General features: G+C 44.0%; 1 protein-coding gene across 2 annotated transcripts in view; it reads left to right on the top strand.

Moving 5' to 3' along the window:
• The first annotated feature begins 951 nt into the window (after window positions 1–951).
• LOC115111370 (major facilitator superfamily domain-containing protein 3-like) overlaps window positions 952–20,973 on the top strand; it is a 30,863-nt gene continuing 10,841 nt past the window's right edge. Inside the window, exons 1-4 of one of the 2 annotated variants that reach the window (XM_029637356.2) lie at window positions 952–996; window positions 2,517–3,282; window positions 12,624–12,771; window positions 18,716–18,816. In XM_029637356.2, coding sequence (XP_029493216.1) covers window positions 2,592–3,282; window positions 12,624–12,771; window positions 18,716–18,816 — 940 coding nt within the window. In that variant the 5' untranslated portion in view covers window positions 952–996; window positions 2,517–2,591. The other variant, XM_065011462.1, reaches the window with a different exon arrangement.

Raw genomic sequence — 20,973 nt, 5'->3', positions numbered from 1 at the left:
GCACACCTGTTAATTGAAATGCATTTCCAGGTGACTACCTCATGAAGCTGGTTGAGAGAATGCCAAGAGTGTGCAATGCTGTAATCATGGCAAAGGGTGGCTACTTTGAAGAATCTCAAATATAAAATATGTTTACCACTTTTTTGGTGACTACATGATTCCATATGTGTTATTTCATAGTTTTGATGTCTTCACTATTATTCTACAACATAGAAAATAGTTTTGAAAAAATAAAGAAAACCCTTGAATGAGTAAGTGTATACAAACTTTTGACTGGTACTGTACATTTGACTTCGACACCTAAACTATATTTCTCTCTATAAGAAAATATGTAATCTATTGGCCTGTAGTGTATTGCATTGGAACCAAGGGAGTGGGTGGTGTAAAAAGTGCCGCTGGGCATATAAAAGTGTCCACCGTGACATAACATCATATATATATTATACAGACCGCACTGATAATTCCTTTCAATACTTTTACTGCGGAAAACAGAATCGTTTTTTTTCTCTATAAGACAATATGTATTCCATATACAGTTATTCCCATTGTGGCCAATGGAATGGGTTGAGTAAAAGGCCAGCAACACTCTGTATTATTCAGAGCCCTATGAAATGACACCATACATACAGTATATACATTCTACAGACCCTACTGTGTATTTCCTACAATACTTTTACTGCGACACCCAGAATAGTTTTTGCTTTTTTAAACCAATATGTATTCCATATGGTGATTCATATTGTGGCCATTTATTTGACCTTGGAACAAGTTTTAAAACCCAGGTTTAATGCAAATGTAACTTAAATATGAACAAATAGGAATCATTGTTAATGTTAAGACAATAATTGTTCATATATCATGAGTAAATACAGGTTATTGAAACGTTTCTACTATTACTTGGGGGGCTTTTATTTGGAAAAGTTCTGAAATTCCGTGACCCGGATGTACTCTGTTAGTGTTGCTGACGAGACGCTGAAAGCAGGTTCTCCCTTTCCAGTATGTAGCCAGCTAGCTAACGACACAATTATCATAACAGATTGCACTCAGATTAACGTTTTATAATATAATATTTATAAAACTTCACCACGGAATTTGTTAGCTATTGGCACGCGCTGATACTTAACTTACTCTGAATTGGTAGTATGACATCGTTAGCTTGAATACTAGCTATTTGGCCATGCATGTTTATTGGTTTTTGCTTGTGGTATAACTAGCCAAGTTACCGAAACATCAGTTTAGCTTGCTACTATCGAAAGGTCAAGATTGGGGCGTAAACGGATATCTACACGGTCCCATGTGTTATACGTTTAATTAAAAGGAAGATGAACTAGTTATGATAGTTCATTATTGCTTGTGAATAAAGCTTGACAGCTGTCTGATGCATCAGTTTGCCAGAATCTATACTGAACAAAAATATAAACGCAACTATTAACGATTTCCCTTAGTTACAGTTCATATAAGGAAATCAGTCAATTTAAATAAATTCATTTGGCCCTATGTATGGATTTTACATGACGAGGCAGGGGTGCAGGCATGTGTGGGCCTGGGAGGGCATAGGCTACCCACTTGAGATCCAGGACCAGCCAATCAAAATGTGTTTTTCCCCACAAAAGGGCTTTATTACAGACAAAAATACTTCTCAGTTTCATCAGTTGTCGGGGTGGCTGGTATCCGACAATCCCACAGGTGAAGAAGCCGGATGTGGAGGTCCTGGGCTGGCATGGTTACACGTGGTCTGTGGTTGTGAGGCCGGTTGGACATACTGCCAAATTCTCTAAAATTACATTGGAGGTGGCTTATGGTAGAGAAATTAACATACAGTTCCCTGGCAATAGCTCTATTGGACATTCCTGCAGTCCATATGCCAATTTCACGCTCAAAACTTGCAATATCTGTGGCACTGTATTGTGTGACAAAAATGCACATTTTAGAGTGACCTTTTATTTTCCCCAGTACAAGGTGCACCTGTGTAATTATCATGCTGCTTAATCAGCTTCTTGATATGCCACACCTGTCAGGTGGATGGATTATATTGACAAAGGAGAAATGCTCACTAACAGGGAAGTAAACAAATTTGTGCACAAAATTTGAGATAAACATTTTTTTGGTGCATTTAGAACATTTCTGGGATCTTTTATTTCAGCTCATGAAACATGGGACCAGGACATTACATGTTGCGTTTATATTTTTGTTCAGTGTATAATGAAACCTGAGTTTCCTTCATTTAATACATATACTAAAACCCTAAACTATTTATCATGAGGGGAATTCCATTTGCTCATGATTTTATTTTTATATATTATTTTTTCATGTACCTTGGCAGTCGGAAGGTAGACAAGGTGACAGATACAGAAGGAGAAAGAGTATAGGGAGCAAGGTGGAATTTGGAACCCCGTCACTAGCTTGCATGTGTGGTCTGGAGTCTGCCGGACTAACTAGACCAGACTCCGGCACCCATTTGCTCATGTTTTCCGTCAGTGAAATGATCCCCTCTCTCTCTTCCCCATCTCTCCTAGGCTGATCGAACCATTTGATCAGCTCCTGGTGGAACATCGTCATGACCTGACGAATTGTCCCTTTCCTATTTAATCATGAATGACAAGCTGGTTTTTCTGGGCCTCCTGTACTTTGTGCAGGGGATCCCCTATGGTCTCCAGTCCTTGTTGCTCCCTGTCTACCTCCGTGGGGCGGGCCACTCCCTCACCCACATCGGCTTGACCAAAATCCTCTACTTCCCCTGGGTGCTCAAGGTCCTCTGGGCACCCCTGGTGGACCGTGTGGGCACCAAGCGGCGCTGGCTGGTGGCCACGGTCTCTGGCCTGGCGCTTACTTGTCTCTCCAGTGCCGCTCTGGCCCCGGAGGCCGACATCTGGGGAGTGGTGGGGACTCTGCTGGCCATGAACGCCCTGGCATCGATTCAGGACATCACAGTGGACGGGGCCGCTGTGGGACTGCTGAAGGGCCGTAGCGAGCTGGGCCTGGGCAACATGGCTCAGGTGGTGGGCTACAAGGCCGGCTCGGTGTTCGCCGGGGGCGGGCTCCTGGCTGTGATTGACGTGGCCGGGTGGGGCCCTATGTTTATGCTGTTGGCCTTTGTGTACTTCGGGGTGGCACTGTTTGTGTTGGGGGCCCCCGTGCTGGACAATGAGCTGTTGAGGGGCCAGGCAGAGGGGAGGAAGGGGGTCCAGTCGGACGCTGTGCATCCCTGGAGGGTGTGGCGGAAGCTGATGTCAGTACCTGGGACGCCCTGGACCATGATCTACGTTCTCACATACAAACTGGGTAAATCTGCTAGTCAGTCTGACAAACATGTACACTCACCTTCTCTAGCAACTAGAGAAGTAGCTAAAAGTCTTAACACTAACCTCCACACTCACCTACTGTACCAACTGGAGAAGTAGCTAAAAGTCTTAACACTAACCTCTACTCTCATCTACTGTACCAACTAGAGAAGTAGCTAAAAGTCTTAACACTAACCTCCACACTCATCTACTGTACACTAAAGCTGATCCACTACAAGGCTACTACATAAGAAACCCACTATTCCATAAATGACTTAGCCAAAACATGTTTTCTTCTAATAGTAGTCCTACATTATTTAATGCAAAACATAGCAAAACATTTTGCAACGGAATACAAAAACAAAACGTTTCTTATTGGACAAGTTCTCATAGTCCCTGCCTGTTTTAGTCGGTTTTATTCCATTTGGTGCCTATTGAATACAAGCCTGATGACCTGTAGCCTCATTTGTGAAGTGGGTGGCAGGTAGCCTAGCGGTTAAGAGCGTTGGGCCAGTAACCGAACGGTCGCTTGTTCAAATATCTGAGCTGACAAGGTGAAAAATAAAATCTGTTTGTGCTCTTGAGCAAGGTACTTAACCCTAATTGCCCCTGTAAGTCGCTCTGGATAATACCGTGTGCAAAATGACTAAAATGTATAAATGAAGTAAGCAAGACAGTAAGCAAGACGGAATCATATTTTCTCCATTCAGCTGTGGTCTCATTTCTTACCACTGTTGCCCTGAACTATTTACTACAGCCACAAAGTAAAAAAAGGGCTATATTGTAAAAATGTACTTTTTGGTCTTAATTTAAGGTTAGGCATAAAGTTAGCAGTATGGTTAAGGTTAGGTTTAAAATATCATCTGTGTCTGGGGTAACTAACGATGACCCTAATCTAGACTGATCATCTTGTCTGTTGATGAATAAAGGGAATTTGTGTGTTATTCCCAGGGACTTGGTAATGAGTCCAGAACCTACTTAATGTTCCATTTTTTAGAAAATATGACATTTTGAACTCTGTGAATAGCATTTATGTACAAAGTAACAGGTATATATTAGGGCTAGTGAGATGTTAGGAATGTTGTCCTTTAAAAAATGTATTTGTCTCCAAGTTTATATTTGCAAGAGAAAACGTTCTATGATGAACACAGTTTGGTGTTAAGCAGTGTGTGTGTGTGTGTGTGTGTGTGTGTCTGAGAATTGGTAGGAACAGTGTTTGGTGTTAAGCAGCGTGTGTATGTATGTGTGTGTGTGAGCGAGAATTGGTAGGAACAGAGTTTGGTGTCTGGCAGCAGGAGGGGATTATGTAAGGATTAGTGTGTCTGTATGTCTGGTGTTTTTTTCATGGAAATTGAAATGGAAGACGCGGCGTCACACTAGTGTGTGTGTTTGTTTGGGTGTTGGGAAAACATGGTCTGTTTACATGTGAATGTGTGTGCCATTGTTTTTCCTGTATGTGTTCGTGTGTGTTTAAGAGAGAGAGTGTGTTAGGGGTGGCACAGTAATTGGATGATCCCAGGCAGACAGTAGACAGGAGAGTAAGACAGTTCGCTTGAGGGGTTCACCAGTATTGTCATCATCACCACTGTCACCCTCTCCATAGCAATCATTTTCATCATCGCCATTATCGTTAACATCCTCATCCTCATGATGTTTTCAATATTAACATAATAATCATATCTAATATAATCAGCATTTACAAATAACCGGCTTAGTTGTCCGCTCTTTATTTCAGAATAAAAAGGTCAGACTGTTTGTGTGCAACTGTCGGGTGAAACTCAACAATCTGTGTGAATGTGAGACTGTTTGTGTGTGAGATTTCAGAGTGAAAGGTCTGCCTTAAACCTCCCCCAACACACAAACACACTCATCTCAGACCCCTCTCCCACTCACTCTTAATGAACACAGCGAGTTTGCTCTGTGTAGAACCGCACAACCAATGAGAGGGAGCCGTTTGGATGACCCCTGTGTCATTTGAGGTCACGGACATGGGACTTGCTGTCTGGGCAGAATCCCAGAGAGAGAGTCGGGGGCAAAAGGGATAGAAGGAGAATGAACCTGTGTATTGTAGTCCGGGGAACACTGATGGAGGGATGGGCTAGTATTGGTAGATGGGAAAGTGATAGCGCTGCTCTTATTGGGTTTAGTACCCACTGATCTAGGATCATATTAATCTACCCTACAATAATAACCTTAACCACTAATCAAACAGAGAAAAACTGACCCTGTATCAGTCAGTGGTTAACTTGGGGCCAACGTCTACAGATGTAAGATCTTAATTTGATCACCCTGTTGTTGCAGGTAATTTCCACTTTAAAATGTCAGACTTGATTTGCACTAACAAAAAAATGTATCAACCCCTACAAAAATGTCCATTAATTATAATCCACACAATAATTTAAATGTCCTGTTGTTGCAGGATTATTTTCCTGCTATGGGAAACCGCCAACCTCTGCCATGCACAGCCATACTGGATAGACTGTGAGACATGGGAGAGAGGATGGCAGAGCATGGGTGAGAGAGAGGGGGGCCTGGGAAGTGGGGGGAGAGAGCGGTGTGGGGGGGATGTGGGTTAATTTTCCAGAGGGAGAAAGGAGGACGGCAGGGAGGCTGAAGGGGGGATGAATTAATGAAGAACCACCACATGGTGCCCAGAGGGAGACAGAGAGCGATGGATAACGGCAAAGAGGCCTAAAGAGAGAGGACAGTATTGGGACGATATAACAGGACTTTTTCAATACTGGAGCCAAACCAACAAGTGACCCTGTTTGGTTGTCCATAACTCTGCTCCCCTAGATTGCATAGTCAGTGTTTGTTTACTTTGTCAACAGCATAGATATCAATCATTGGTCAATACACTGGTAACGTGTAGTTAGGGCTGGGTGATATATCATATTTCAAGGTATACCGGTATGGATTTTTATAAAATCGTCTATAACAATATGTTGATACAGTGCTAAATAAATGAAAAGTCAGATTTGTCCTAGTTTGGTTGAGTAATAAGCAATCAGGAAGGAGAAAGACCATTAAACCAATTAGAATTAATCTGTTGCCATCCTAGGGTTATGCACTACTCATAAAACATATTTATAGCTTGTATTATTCAGAAACATAGAATACCGGCAAACACTGCCATGCAGTCAAAAGAATGAGAAATATATTGTGATATGTTATTTTGGCCATATCGCCCAGTCCTACATGGAATGTTAGGACCCCTGATTGGTGGAATGGTGTAGATCTCCTGGTGCTATGGAGCTCTGTAGTGCAACAGCTTTCTGTAGGAAGGTTAGCAAGGACAGTTATAGTTCATGTGGTTATGGGAGTAAAACATAGTTGGTAACGTAAGAGCATTTTTGCAAAGTGACCCATCTGGGTAGGGTGGGTGGGGTTCAAGTTTTTTTCCCATGCTTCAGCCTATTTCCTTAGGGGTTCAACAAACTCTGTGACACCCTGCAAAGTGCACACCTGTAGGGATTGCTGTTAGTGTGTGTGTGTGTCAATGGAAGGTGTACGTAGAACTGTAGCTTACTGATTTACTGGGCCTCTCTCTCTGTCTTGTTCCCAGGGTGTGTTTTGTGTCTTGTTTTCTCCTAAGTGTCCTCGTGATCCCATCTGATCCTGGCCTCTAGTGTCTGAGCTTCATGTGATCACTCTGTTACCCGACCGACCATTCTGTGTCCTAATTGACTCTCATGCTGATCCCTCATCCTGTTCTCTCTCTCTCTCACTATTTCTTTCTTTCTTTCTTTCTTTCTTTCTTTCTTTCTTTCTTTCTTTCTTTCTTTCTTACTCGTGCACAAACACCTATTGTTTCCCATTAGCAACCTGTCAGCCCTACTCTCCCCATCACCCCTCCTGTACCAAATTCCTCATTCTCCTCAGTCTCATTCTCCTCAGTCTCATTCTCCTCAGTCTCATTCTCTTCGGTCTCATTCTCCTCAGTCTCATTCTCCTCAGTCTCATTCTCCTCAGTCTCATTCTCCTCAGTCTCATTCTCCTCAGTCTCATTCTCCTCAGTCTCATTCCCTCAGTCTCATTCTCCTCAGTCTCATTCTCTTCAGTCTCATTCTTCCACATTTTGCCCCTTTTTCTGCATCCCTCCTCTATAAACCCAGTTTCTCTCCATAAATCATTCTCACTATCTATCTCCCTTACCCCACTCTCTCTGTATGTTCATGTTTCTCCCTTACCATTCTCTCTCTCTGTCTGTTTATGTTTCTCCCTTACCCCTCTCTCTCTGTCTGTTCATGTTTCTCCCTTACCCCTCTCTCTCTCTGTCTGTTCATGTTTCTCCCTTACCCCTCTCTCTCTGTCTGTTCATGTTTCTCCCTTACCCCTCTCTCTCTGTCTGTTCATGTTTCTCCCTTACCCCTCTCTCTCTCTCTGTTCATGTTTCTCCCTTACCCCTCTCTCTCTCTGTCTGTTCATGTTTCTACCTTACCCCTCTCTCTCTCTGTCTGTTCATGTTTCTCCCTTACCCCTCTCTCTGTCTGTCTGTTCATGTTTCTCCCTTACCCCTCTCTCTCTGTCTGTTCATGTTTCTCCCTTACCCCTCTCTCTCTGTCTGTTCATGTTTCTCCCTTACCCCTCTCTCTCTGTCTGTTCATGTTTCTCCCTTACCCCTCTCTCTCTCTGTCTGTTCATGTTTCTCCCTTACCCCTCTCTCTCTCTGTCTGTTCATGTTTCTCCCTTACCCCTCTCTCTCTCTGTCTGTTCATGTTTCTCCCTTACCCCTCTCTCTCTCTGTCTGTTCATGTTTCTACCTTACCCCTCTCTCTGTCTGTTCATGTTTCCACCTTACCCCTCTCTCTCTCTCTCTCTCTGTTCATGTTTCTCCCTTACCCCTCTCTCTCTGTCTGTTCATGTTTCTTCCTTACCCCTCTCTCTCTGTCTGTTCATGTTTCTCCCTTACCCCTCTCTCTCTGTCTGTTCATGTTTCTCCCTTACCCCTCTCTCTCTGTCTGTTCATGTTTCTCCCTTACCCCTCTCTCTCTGTCTGTTCATGTTTCTCCCTTACCCCTCTCTCTCTCTGTCTGTTCATGTTTCTCCCGTACCCCTCTCTCTCTCTGTCTGTTCATGTTTCTCCCTTACCCCTCTCTCTCTCTGTCTGTTCATGTTTCTCCCTTACCCCTCTCTCTCTCTGTCTGTTCATGTTTCTCCCTTACCCCTCTCTCTCTCTGTCTGTTCATGTTTCTCCCTTACCCCTCTCTCTCTCTGTCTGTTCATGTTTCTCCCTTACCCCTCTCTCTGCCTGTTCATGTTTCTCCCTTACCCCTCTCTCTCTCTGTTCATGTTTCTCCCTTACCCCTCTCTCTGTCTGTCTGTTCATGTTTCTCCCTTACCCCTCTCTCTCTGTCTGTTCATGTTTCTCCCTTACCCCTCTCTCTCTGTCTGTTCATGTTTCTCCCTTACCCCTCTCTCTCTCTCTCTGTTCATGTTTCTCCCTTACCCCTCTCTCTCTGTCTGTTCATGTTTCTCCCTTACCCCTCTCTCTCTCTGTCTGTTCATGTTTCTCCCTTACACCTCTCTCTCTCTGTCTGTTCATGTTTCTCCCTTACCCCTCTCTCTCTGTCTGTTCATGTTTCTCCCTTACCCCTCTCTCTCTCTCTGTTCATGTTTCTCCCTTACCCCTCTCTCTCTGTCTGTTCATGTTTCTCCCTTACCCCTCTCTCTCTCTCTGTTCATGTTTCTCCCTTACCCCTCTCTCTCTCTCTGTCTGTTCATGTTTCTACCTTACCCCTCTCTCTCTCTGTCTGTTCATGTTTCTCCCTTACCCCTCTCTCTGTCTGTCTGTTCATGTTTCTCCCTTACCCCTCTCTCTCTGTCTGTTCATGTTTCTCCCTTACCCCTCTCTCTCTGTCTGTTCATGTTTCTCCCTTACCCCTCTCTCTCTCTCTGTCTGTTCATGTTTCTCCCTTACCCCTCTCTCTCTCTGTCTGTTCATGTTTCTACCTTACCCCTCTCTCTCTCTGTCTGTTCATGTTTCCACCTTACCCCTCTCTCTCTCTCTCTCTGTTCATATTTCTCCCTTACCCCTCTCTCTCTGTCATTCTCCCTCTATCTGTCTCTCTGTCATTCTCCCTCTATCTGTCTCTCTGTCATTCTCTCTCTCTACCTGTCTCTCTGTCATTCTCTCTCTCTCTGTCTCTCTGTCATTCTCTCTCTCTATCTGTCTCTCTGTCATTCTCTCTCTCTATCTGTCTCTCTGTCATTCTCTCTATCTGTCTCTGTCATTCTCTCTCTATCTGTCTCTGTCATTCTCCCTCTATCTGTCTCTCTGTTATTCTCTCTCTCTCTCTCTCTCTCTCTCTCTCTCTCTCTCTCTCTCTCATCATCTCTCTCTCTCTCTCTCTCTCTCTCTCTCTCTCTCTCTCTCTCTCTGTCATTCTCTCTCTCTCTCTCTCATTCTCTCTCTCTCTCTCTCTCTCTCTGTCATTCTCTCTCTCTCTCTCTCTGTCATTCTCTCTTTCTCTCTCTCTGTCATTCTCTCTCTCTCTCTCTCTCTCTCTCTCTCTCTCTCTCTCTCTCTCTCTCTCTCTCTCTGTCATTCTCTCTCTATCTGTCTCTCTGTCATTCTCTCTCTCTATCTGTCTCTCTGTCTTTATCCCCCTCTGTCTCTCTCCCACTCTCTGTCTCTCTATCTTTCTCCCGTACTCCCCTCTCTACTAGTTTCTTCTTTGTGGATGCCTAATGAAATCCCCACTGAAATGGACAATTGTTGCTTTGCGAATATTTATAGAATTGAATAATCAGCCCTGTTGTGTTTGTCTGCACTCCCCTTTTAAAGAAATAATGAGTTTGAAGCAGTGGGAGCACTGAATGCTGTAGAGACACAGAACCACTGGTAAAGAATCAAGCATAGGAGGTTGGTGGCACCTTAATTGGAGAGGACAGGGCTCGTGGTAATGGCTGGAGTGGAATGAGTGGATTGGTATCAAATATATGAAACACATGGTTTCCATGTGCAACAACAGCCTGCGGTTTATTAGACATCATAAAGGCTTTAAAAGAACAATCTGTTGTTCAAACAACCACAAAGGTATTACCCCATCCAGTGTTTTGGTAAATATCTCAGGGATTGGAGGAATGTAACCACTCTCAAATTCATAGACAGAGCTAGGAATGACCATCCCATGAGTGACTAACTGTCCCTCCCTACCTTCAGGCTATGCTCAAACCCTACACCCCAACCCGAGCACCTCTGGTCTCCAGCTCCTGCTCAGCCCAGTCCAAGCTCTTCTCTTTCCTTGCACAACCCGATGGTGGAACTGGCTTCCCCCTAAAGCTAGAACAGCAGAGCCCCCCCCCCCTGCATAAAAATGCATTTTGCGAACTAACACTTTTCTTTCCTTACTAACTCTGACTTTGCTGATAGCTACTTTATTGAGGAAAAATGTACTTAAATGTACTTACTATAACTGTGATATGTGGTTGTGGTTGTCCCACCTAGCTATCTTAAGATGAATGCACTAACTGTAAGTCACTCTGGATAAGAGCATTTGCTAAATGACTAAAATGTAAAAATTAAATATGACATCAAAATTATAGTTAGAAGCATATTTTTTGGCTATTTTGATGCAGTGTTTGTTTACAATAAGACCTACACTGTTTACAAACAAATGAGTAAAACAAATGTATATTTGGGGTTTTGATGGAGTAAAAGAATTTAACTAAGCTCATGAGGCATTTGAACTACACTGAGTGTACAAAACATTAGGAACAACTGCTCTTTCTATGACAGACTGACCAGGTGAATCCACGTGAAAGCTATGATCCCTTATTGATGTCACCTGTTAAATCCACTTCAAATCAGTGTATATGAAGGGGAGGAGACAGGTTAAAAAATGCTTTTTAAGCATTGAGACATGGATTGTGTATATGTGCCATTCAGAGGTTGAATAGGCAAAAACAAAGATTTAAGTGCCTTTGAACAGGGAATGGAAATAGGTGCCAGGCGCCCCGGTTTGAGGGCTTTTCACGCTCAACAGTTTCCCATGTGTATCAAGAATGGTCCACCACCCAAAGGACATTCAGCCAACTTGACACAATTGTGGGAAGCATTGTAGTCAACATGGGCCAGCATCCCTGTGAAACGCTTTCGACTCCTTGTAGAGTCCATTCCCTGACGGACTGAGGCTGTTCTGAGGGCAAAATAGGTTTGTGTTCCTCATGTTTTGTACGCTCAGTATATATTCTTCAAGAATCAATGGGTGTATATCAATCATTTCAAAGTAAAAAAAAATGGATGTAGCAATGGCAGATTGTCCATTTAAGTAATGTCTTGCCTCAAACTATCTACCCTGTTGGATGATAAAAAGTTCCCCAGGTTTCAACCGGTGATGGTGGGAAGTAGTGAGCAATACAGTAGCTGATAGCTGTTTATGTTAGTGCTGCCTTGGAATATAGAATATAGACGCTGAATGAATATGCCATCACAGCAGCCTCTGTTTATCCCTCTCATTCTCCTGCCATACATTTAGCTTGGCTGTCACATAGCGCTGGCATAACGTGTGCGTTGTCGTAGCGTTCCCGTGTGCGTTGTCGTAGCGTTCCCGTGTGCCAGGAGGTTTTGAGCGTCTTCTCTAAGATCTCCGTTTGATATCCTTCTCCATTTCATGTGAAAGATTCTCTCTCTATTGTTGTTTTTCTTCTGGCCAAGTGTGTGGTGTGTGAGTGTGTCGTCTCTTTGACAGCAGTCTCTGAGCTGTCACTCAGCACTCCGTCTCCCTGTCTTTGTGAAGTCACTCTCCATTAATAATGGCGGCAGCGCTGAATATTTTACAGCGTCGTTCGGGCAGGAAATTGTCCCTTCTTCGAAACCACACAGCGACAGAGGCACTATTGTCTCACTGACAAACTTTTATTTCACCAGAAAGCTCTGTGACTGAGGCTTGTGTTATCTGAGGAAGTTTTACATTAGGCCCTTTTGAAAAATGACGCAGGATATTCATCGTTTTATTATTGATACTATCTAGGAATAGTGTATGTTGTTAGATTAAGAAAGCACCAATATAACATTGTCCAGTCTATTAAAGGTAACTGCTTTGTGCACTGTCACAGTGTTTAAGAAAGTTGGAGTTGTCATACACAGACAGGACATCCACTATTGTTTTCTTCTTCCTCTTTTCCTTTAACTAGCTCTGTCACAGGAAGGTGGATTGTGGGTGTTTTTTGAGTATGTTTATTCCCAACAATGGCTAATCCATCGTAGTTGACTCTTGGCTATGTTGTAGATAAAATGACTAAAACTACAGATGAACAGATTTGTGTTTAGAGTCTAACTCTCTCTTGTCTAACCTGAACTCCAACTGGTTTGTCCTATCTCTCTGTCTCTATCCACAGGTGAGCAGGGTGCGGTGACCATGTTCCCTCTCTTCCTTTTGGACCATCACATGACAGCCCGGGAGCTGGGGTTCTGGAACGGCATGATCGCCATGTGCTTCTCAATCTGTGGCTCCTCCCTCGGTGGCCTGCTGCTCTCCCAGTTCAGGTAGCGTTCAGAGGCAGCACTCTCCCGTTAGCGTTCAGAGGCAGCACTCTCCCGTTAGCGTTCAGAGGCAGCACTCTCCCGTTAGCGTTCAGAGGCAGCCCTCTCCCGTTAGCGTTCAGAGGCAGCCCTCTCCCGTTAGCGTTCAGAGGCAGCCCTCTCCCGTTAGCGTTCAGAGGCAGCCCTCTCCCGTTAGCGTTCAGAGGCAGCCCTCTCCCGTTAGCGTTCAGAGGCAGCCCTCTCCCGTTAGCGTTCAGAGGCAGCCCTCTCCCGTTAGCGTTCAGAGGCAGCCCTCTCCCGTTAGCGTTCAGAGGCAGCCCTCTCCCGTTAGCGTTCAGAGGCAGCCCTCTCCCGTTAGCGTTCAGAGGCAGCCCTCTCCCAGAGTTCCCGTTAGCGTTCAGAGGCAGCCCTCTCCCGTTAGCGTTCAGAGGCAGCCCTCTCCCGTTAGCGTTCAGAGGCAGCCCTCTCCCGTTAGCGTTCAGAGGCAGCCCTCTCCCGTTAGCGTTCAGAGGCAGCCCTCTCCCGTTAGCGTTGAGAGGCAGCCCTCTCCCGTTAGCGTTGAGAGGCAGCCCTCTCCCGTTAGCGTTGAGAGGCAGCCCTCTCCCGTTAGCGTTGAGAGGCAGCCCTCTCCCGTTGAAGCGCGTTGAGAGGCAGCCCCTCCCGTTAGCGTTGAGAGGCAGCCCCCTCCCCGTTAGCGTTGAGAGGCAGCCCCCTCCCGTTAGCGTTGAGAGGCAGCCCCCTCCCGTTAGCGTTGAGAGGCAGCCCCCTCCCGTTAGCGTTGAGAGGCAGCCCCCTCCCGTTAGCGTTGAGAGGCAGCACCCTCCCGTTAGCGTTGAGAGGCAGCACCCTCCCGTTAGCGTTGAGAGGCAGCACTGTGCCCATTTTAGCGTCCCTTTCTGTGGCAAAGATATCACGTCACCCCATCACCTCCCCTCATCGGGGTGTGTGTGTGTGTGTGTGTGTGTGTGTGTGTGTGTGTGTGTGTGTGTGTGTCTATAGCCCTCTGTGTGTTGTAGGAGAACAGCACGGGGAAATGCTTTGTAGCCTCCAGTGATGCAAGGAGACAGGCCCCAGCAGCAACACTAGGTCTTCTGTGTTCTACAGCTGATAATTCAAAGCATTCACCAATAATCAACTATTTCTATTGACCTAACATGAAGTGAACTAAATGTGTTATTTTTGAGAGAGATCACAGATCAGACTTTAGCCTAAAAGTCATTATAATCTGGAGCAGCACCATTTGCTCATGAAAAATGTCACTCCTATAGACTCTCCTTGACGTCATCTTATTTTCTAAGAATAATATTGAAGTTCCTAGCAAACGGTAGTAGAACATACGTTTGGAAAGGCAGCAGCTGCACAACAAAGCAGGGATGCCTCAGCTCTAGAGATTACAGTTCTCCTTTCAATTGCTAGTTAACCTTACATTTTCGCCAACTGCCATTACAGCACATACACTACCCTAACTCAACCTCCAATGCATAAAACAATACATGTGATGTAATGCAATCTATAAATAACAACAATACGTATGTATTTTCCCACACTGGGCATTGGCATGAGACATACATTATATATACAAAAGTATGTGGACACCCCTTCAAATTATTGGATTTGGCTATTTCAGCCACACCTGTTGCTGACAGGTGTATAAAATTGAGCACACAGCCATTCAATCTCAATAGACAATCATTGACAGTAGATTGGCCTTACTGAAGACTTTCAACGTTGCACCTTCATAGGATGCTTCCTTTCCAACAAGTCAGTTCATCAAATTTCTGCCCTGCTAGAGCTGTCAGGTCAACTATAAGTGCTGTTATTGTGAAGTGGAAACATCTAGGAGCAACAACGGCTCAGCCGCGAAGTGGTAGGCCACACAAGCTCATAGAATGGGACCGCCGAGTGCTGAAGCGTGTGACGCATACAAATCATCTGTCCCCGGTTGCAACGCTCACTACCGAGTTTCAAAATGACTCTGGAAGCAACGTCAGCACAAGAACTGTTAGGTGGGAGCTTCAGGAAATGGGTTTCCATGGCCTATCAGCCACACACGAGCCGAAGATCACCACACACAATGCCAAGCGTCGGCTGTAGTGGTGTAAAGCTTGCATTCATTGGACTCTGGAGCAGTTGAAAAGCGTTCTCTGGAGTGATGAATCACTCTTCACCATCTGGCATTCCGAAGGACGAGTCTGGGTTTGCCGGATGCCAGGAGAACGCTACCTGCACCAATGCATAATGCCAGCTGTAAAGCTTGGTGGAGGAGGCATAATGGTCTGGGGCCGTTTTTCATGGTTCATGCTAGGCCCCTTAGTTCCAGTGAAGGCAAATCTTAACGCTACAGCATACAATGACATTCTAGACGATTCTGTCCTTCCAATTTTGTGGCAACAGTTTGGGGAAGGCCCTTTCTTGTTTCAGCATGACAATGCCCTCGTGCACAAAGCAAAATGGTTTGTCAAGATCGGTGTTGAAGAATTTGACTGGCCTGCACAGAGCGCTGATCTCAACCCCATCAAACACCTTTGGGATGAATTGGAATGCCGACTGCGAGCCAGGCCTAATCGCCCAACATCAGTGCCCGACCTCACTAATTATCTTGTGGCTGAATAGAAACAAGTTCCCACAGCAATGTTCTAACATCTAGTGGAAAGCCTTCCCAGAAGAGTAGCGGCTGTTATAGCAGCAAAGGGGGACCAACTCCATATTAATGGTCATGATTTTGGAATGAGATGTTCCAAGTGCCGGTGTTCACATACTTTTGGTAATGTAGTGTACATCACATTATTCATTGCTAGCGCTCACAATGCTAGATTGGTTAATGATAAGCATTAGCATCGAGCTGAAATAGGCCCTATATGAAGAGAATACCAATGTCTTGTCTTTCTATAAAACGTCTGCAGAAGTCTGTGGTCTGTCCTGTTTTAATTACATCTCCATATGGTCTCTGATGCTGGCTCCCAGGTATTTGTCACACTACCCATAAAGAAATATGACCAAAAACAATGTTGTTTGGAATCTCTTTCACAAAAGCGCTGTCAAATTTTTGGGGTACTTCTACTCTTTCTTCCTGTCTAACTTTTTGAGAAGGCACACCTGTTAATTGAAATGCATTCCAGGTGACTACCTCATGAAGCTGGTTGTGAGAATGCCAAGAGTGTGCAAAGCTGTCATCAAGGCCAGGGGTGGCTATTTGAAGAATCTCAAATATTAAACATATTTAGATTTGTTTAACACCTTTTTTGGTGACTACATGATTCCATATGTGTTAATTCATAGTTTTGATCTTCATTAGAATTGTCACATTTTCACACACAGAGTTGCGTTCACCTGACACTGTACACCCAGTCCAGATTCCCACAGAATGACTCACCACCACTCTCCCCCACCTCCCAACATGCAAGCACACATACACACATTACACAAAGCCAATCCACCAAGCCATCTCAATGCTCTCAAATCAAATTTGAACATTTCTCCTGGGCCCCATCAGAAACGTCTGAGTGGCCAGAGACTGACCGCCTCACACAGATCCCCGAGAGCCTATATGGTATCGCAGACCAGCCCGTGTGAGGTGTCAGTAGCGAGGCAGGTTCTCCTCTCACCCCATCACTACTGCAACTCCTTAGAGAGACAGATTTGAAAGAGACAGATTTGAAAGAGTGTCATTGAGAAGGAGAGAATAAAAAATGAGGGAAACAATGTCTTTAGCATGTGTATGATAGCAGATTGGTTTTCCGTTGGAAAGGGTAAAGAAGGAGAAATGAGAGAGGTGTTGTAGAGCCTGTAGACGTAAAGACTGACAGAATGGACAGATACTATTTGGTATCAGATATAAGTATAGTGGTAATGGTAATGTCCATGTGGTAATGTCCTTGTCAGACGGTATAGATGTCAGATACCAGACAGTGACACGTGTCTGGTTCGTCTGATAGACAGGATCCTTTGGGGACTGATTGGCACAGTGGTAATCCCTGGGAGACACACACACACATACACACGCACACACACACACACATACACAACACAATGCTCTAAGGGGGTGAGAAGTGGGGAGCTCCTTGGGTTATTGATTACCCCATGAGCCATGCCTATCGGGAGACACAGCTCTTAGACTAACAAGGAATCAATTAGCGTCTGGGGACATGTCGTGGGTGTGTGTGTGCGTGTCACGGTTTCCGTTAGCCGGTAATAGCCGGCTTATGGCCAATAAATATTTTTTAAGCTGATAAATAAAATTTGTACCGGCCAATTGTCTGGGAGAGGGAAAAAAATCCCATAGCAAGATTATGCCTTTTAGCATAATCCATCGATTTCCATTGATGGAAATGCCAGTTGATGTAAATACATTTGACCAGTCATGCTTATTGGTCTATGGGTTCATTTCCATAATTTTGTGGAATTAAATTGGCATGTCTATATTTTTGTTAGTCATTATGTTTCTTATTTATCACACATGCACAGCATACAGAGCCTAGCGTACAGAGCCTAGCGTACGGAGCCTAGCGTACGGAGCTTAGCGTACGGAGCCTAGCGTACGGAGCCTAGCATACAGAGCCTAGTTTAAGCTGAACATATTTGACAGCACGAGACCTGCTGCTTCAGCTCCTGGTGCTGCTGGAGGGAAATGTGCTTTTATAAGCCCAATCATTGTGCAACAATTCTAACTCAAATCTTGTGTTAAAAACAATTTTGATAGCATGATAAAAAAGAGCTACTATTTTTATTTCTCAACTGGTATTGGAAGTGCACTTCCCATTCGCCATTCTAAGTGCCTATAATGGCAGGTAGGCTTCAGTGCTACCTGCTACCTTGAACCGTTTAGAAATTACAGCACTTTTTGTACATAGTCCCTTCATTTTAGGGGACAACAAGTATTGGGACAAATTCACTTATGTGTATTAAAGTAGTCCCATATTCCTAGCACGCAATGATTACATTATTTACCATTCATTTTTAAACGGTTCACCTGATATGGATGAAAATACACTCAAATTAAGCTGACAGTCTACACTTTAACTTCATAGACATTGTATCATTTCAAATTCAAAGTGCTGGAGTACAGTGCCTAAACAACTAACAAATTGGGGTTAGTAGATTGATATAGGCTTGTGGTTTGGTTGTTCATTACTCATCTTGTTGGCTGAGAAAAAGTAAAAGTGGTAGTTATTCTAACATCTTTAAATGGAATTCGGCAAGAAGGACCCACACCGTTTCATCCTCGAGGTTCATGATTTGTTAAGATGAATTACTATAATTTAAATGTGATTTCTGTCATTCTGAATACCGTGGGTGGACGACCTGATCATGTTACGCACCAAATACGTATGGGTCTGGTAAATTTCTCAAATGTCAGGTATCACAGTGCTAGCTGTGCCACGAGAGATCCTGGGTTCGAGTCCAGGCTCTGTCGCTGCCGGCCGCGACCGGGAGACCCATGGGGCGGCGCACAATTGGCCCAGCGTCGTCCGGGTTAGGGGAGGATTTGGCCGGGAGGGATGTTCTTGTCCCTTCGCGCACTAGTGACTCCTGTGGCGGGCCGGGCGCAATGCACGCTGACACGGTCGCCAGGTGTACAGTGTTTCCTCCAACACATTGGTCCGGTTGGCTTCCGGGTTAAGCGGGCATTGTGTCAAGGAGCATTGTGGCTTGGCTGGGTTGTGTTTCGGAGGATGCACGGCTCTCGACCTTCGCCTCTCGCGAGTCCGTACGGGAGTGGCAGTGATGGGACAAGACTGTAAAAACCAAATAGTTACCACGAAATTGGGGAGAAAAATTCTCAAATGTCCAGTAAATGAAAATGCTGCCAGTCAAATGTCTGGTAGCACATTTTCCTAATGGAAACCCTGGAGTGTGGGTGTGTGTGCTACTGTGGAAGGAAATATGGTGTTTGTTTTTGTTAGCATACACATACTACACAGTATTCTTTGCCTGTGTGTCTCCACAGTATTGGCTCTCTGATGAGGCGTGTGTTTGTGATGCGGACTGTCAGTATGGTGTTCCAGAGCTCCCTCCTGACCGTGCTGGAACCTTCCCCGCTCATGAAAGGTGAGAGAAGACCAGACCGCACTCTGTCCACAACTTGACTAGGCAGCATTGACCATGTTTACATGCGTATTCCGGATAGTATTCCGGATAGTAGCTCATATCCCGCTTAAGGTCTTGTTCTGGATAAGCCACTGTATCCCGCTTAAGGTCTTGTTCAGGATAAGCTGTTTACATGCACCTTTGATATCCCGCTCACGAATATCCCGGTTTCTATGAATAAATTTCTCATTTTAAGTTCATATGGGTGAAATTGAATAGTAATTGAAATCTGGACACTGGCTGTAGGCCTGTAACCTCTCACATGTAGAGTAATAAAATATTAACTCTGCAGAATTATGCATTTCTTGCAGTAAAATTAGACAACAAATGTTAATTTTGTGTCTAGAACAGGAGTGGAAAAGTCTGATTTCTTTCTTTCAGCATCATTTGAGAAAATATGAATGTGCGTGTAATGTTTTGTCTTTGACACTGTTATGCAAGCAGACAGTATTTCAACCACATAAAATATGCAGCCAAGACAAACTGAATTCTTATCAGAAACTTGTTTAGTCATTTTCTTAGCTTCCTTTCCTTAAAACCGGTCAAACTGATGACATTTGGACATTCTGCACCGGACCAATCTTTCCACTGTGTTGGAGTTATTGGGTTTTCTCCCCGGTTCCTAAACCAAACAACTTTACTGGTGTTAACTAGATTCATGCATTCATTCTATTGATATAAGTGATTATTCTGGTGAGCACTACTTTATTTAGTGTTCTGGGGCAACAAGTTATGACAGAAGCAAAGCTGCATGTAGGCTACGGTTTACAAACGGCATCAAGCTGCATCAAACTACGGTTTACAAACAAATGGCCTACCAAATGTCGGACATTTTAAGCAGAAGCTTGATTTAAAATATAGTAAATGAATTATATTAGGCACAATTATTATGGAATTATTAATGGTGGATGGAACTGCGCAGGTAGCCCACATTGTTCAGTGATTTGTTTGATAATCAGATAAAAAGATCATCACACAACACCATAGAATGCACAACACCATAGAATGCACAACACCCATGATTTGCACAACGGAGCCTGAAAAACAACAGTAAATGGCATAAGATGTTTACATACCACAGTATCTCATCAGCATATCCCAGGCATCTTATCTGGGTTTCTGATGACCATGATACAAGCTTTTTGCGGTTATTGTATATGGGATAATATCATCTGATCACTAACTATGGACATACACCATTGACTCTAACCAGCCTGTCCTTTTCCACTGATCTAGACCTGTACACGTCTCTAGTCCCCCATAAGCCACATCTGTTTGTCTACCCGTAGCTCGATATCATTCTTTCACCTTGCACAAAGTGGGAGCAGGAGGCAGGTGAATGTGTGACTCTGATGAATGAAGGCAGGCACCTCCATGTGACCTCACTGACTCACACAGGTAGTCAAGACTATTATGAACAAACCCACTGGGCTCGCAGATCCATCCGCTTTGCTACACATGATGGACTTTACTGGATACCCATCGTATGCATCTACAACGGCCACACTCTGACCCCATGACCCCATAGCGAAACAAATAACACGTTGTGTCTTATGTTACCCATCTACATTCAGGCCTATACATAAATAAATAAATATATGTGTTACCCATCCACATTCAGGCCTATACATAAATAAATAAATATATGTGAAATAAATAAATATATGTGTAACCCATCCACATTCAGGCCTATACATAAATAAATAAATATATGTGTTACCCATCCACATTCAGGCCTATACATAAATAAATAAATATATGTGTAACCCATCCACATTCAGGCCTATACATACATAAATAAATATATGTGTTACCCATCCACATTCAGGCCTATACATAAATAAATAAATAAATATATGTGTTACCCATCCACATTCAGGCCTATACATAAATAAATAAATATATGTGTAACCCATTCCACATTCACATTCAGGCCTATACATAAATAAATAAATAAATATGTGTAACCCATCCACATTCAGGCCTATACCCATCCACATTCAGGCCTATACATAAATAAATAAATATATGTGTAACCCATCCACATTCAGGCCTATACATAAATAAATAAATATATGTGTAACCCATCCACATTCAGGCCTATACATAAATAAATAA

Source organism: Oncorhynchus nerka, linkage group LG27 (assembly GCF_034236695.1).
Source record: "Oncorhynchus nerka isolate Pitt River linkage group LG27, Oner_Uvic_2.0, whole genome shotgun sequence".
NCBI classification, from domain to species: domain Eukaryota; kingdom Metazoa; phylum Chordata; class Actinopteri; order Salmoniformes; family Salmonidae; genus Oncorhynchus; species Oncorhynchus nerka.
Note: the sequence above shows the minus strand (reverse complement) of the source record. Positions and strands in the feature narration are given on the sequence as shown.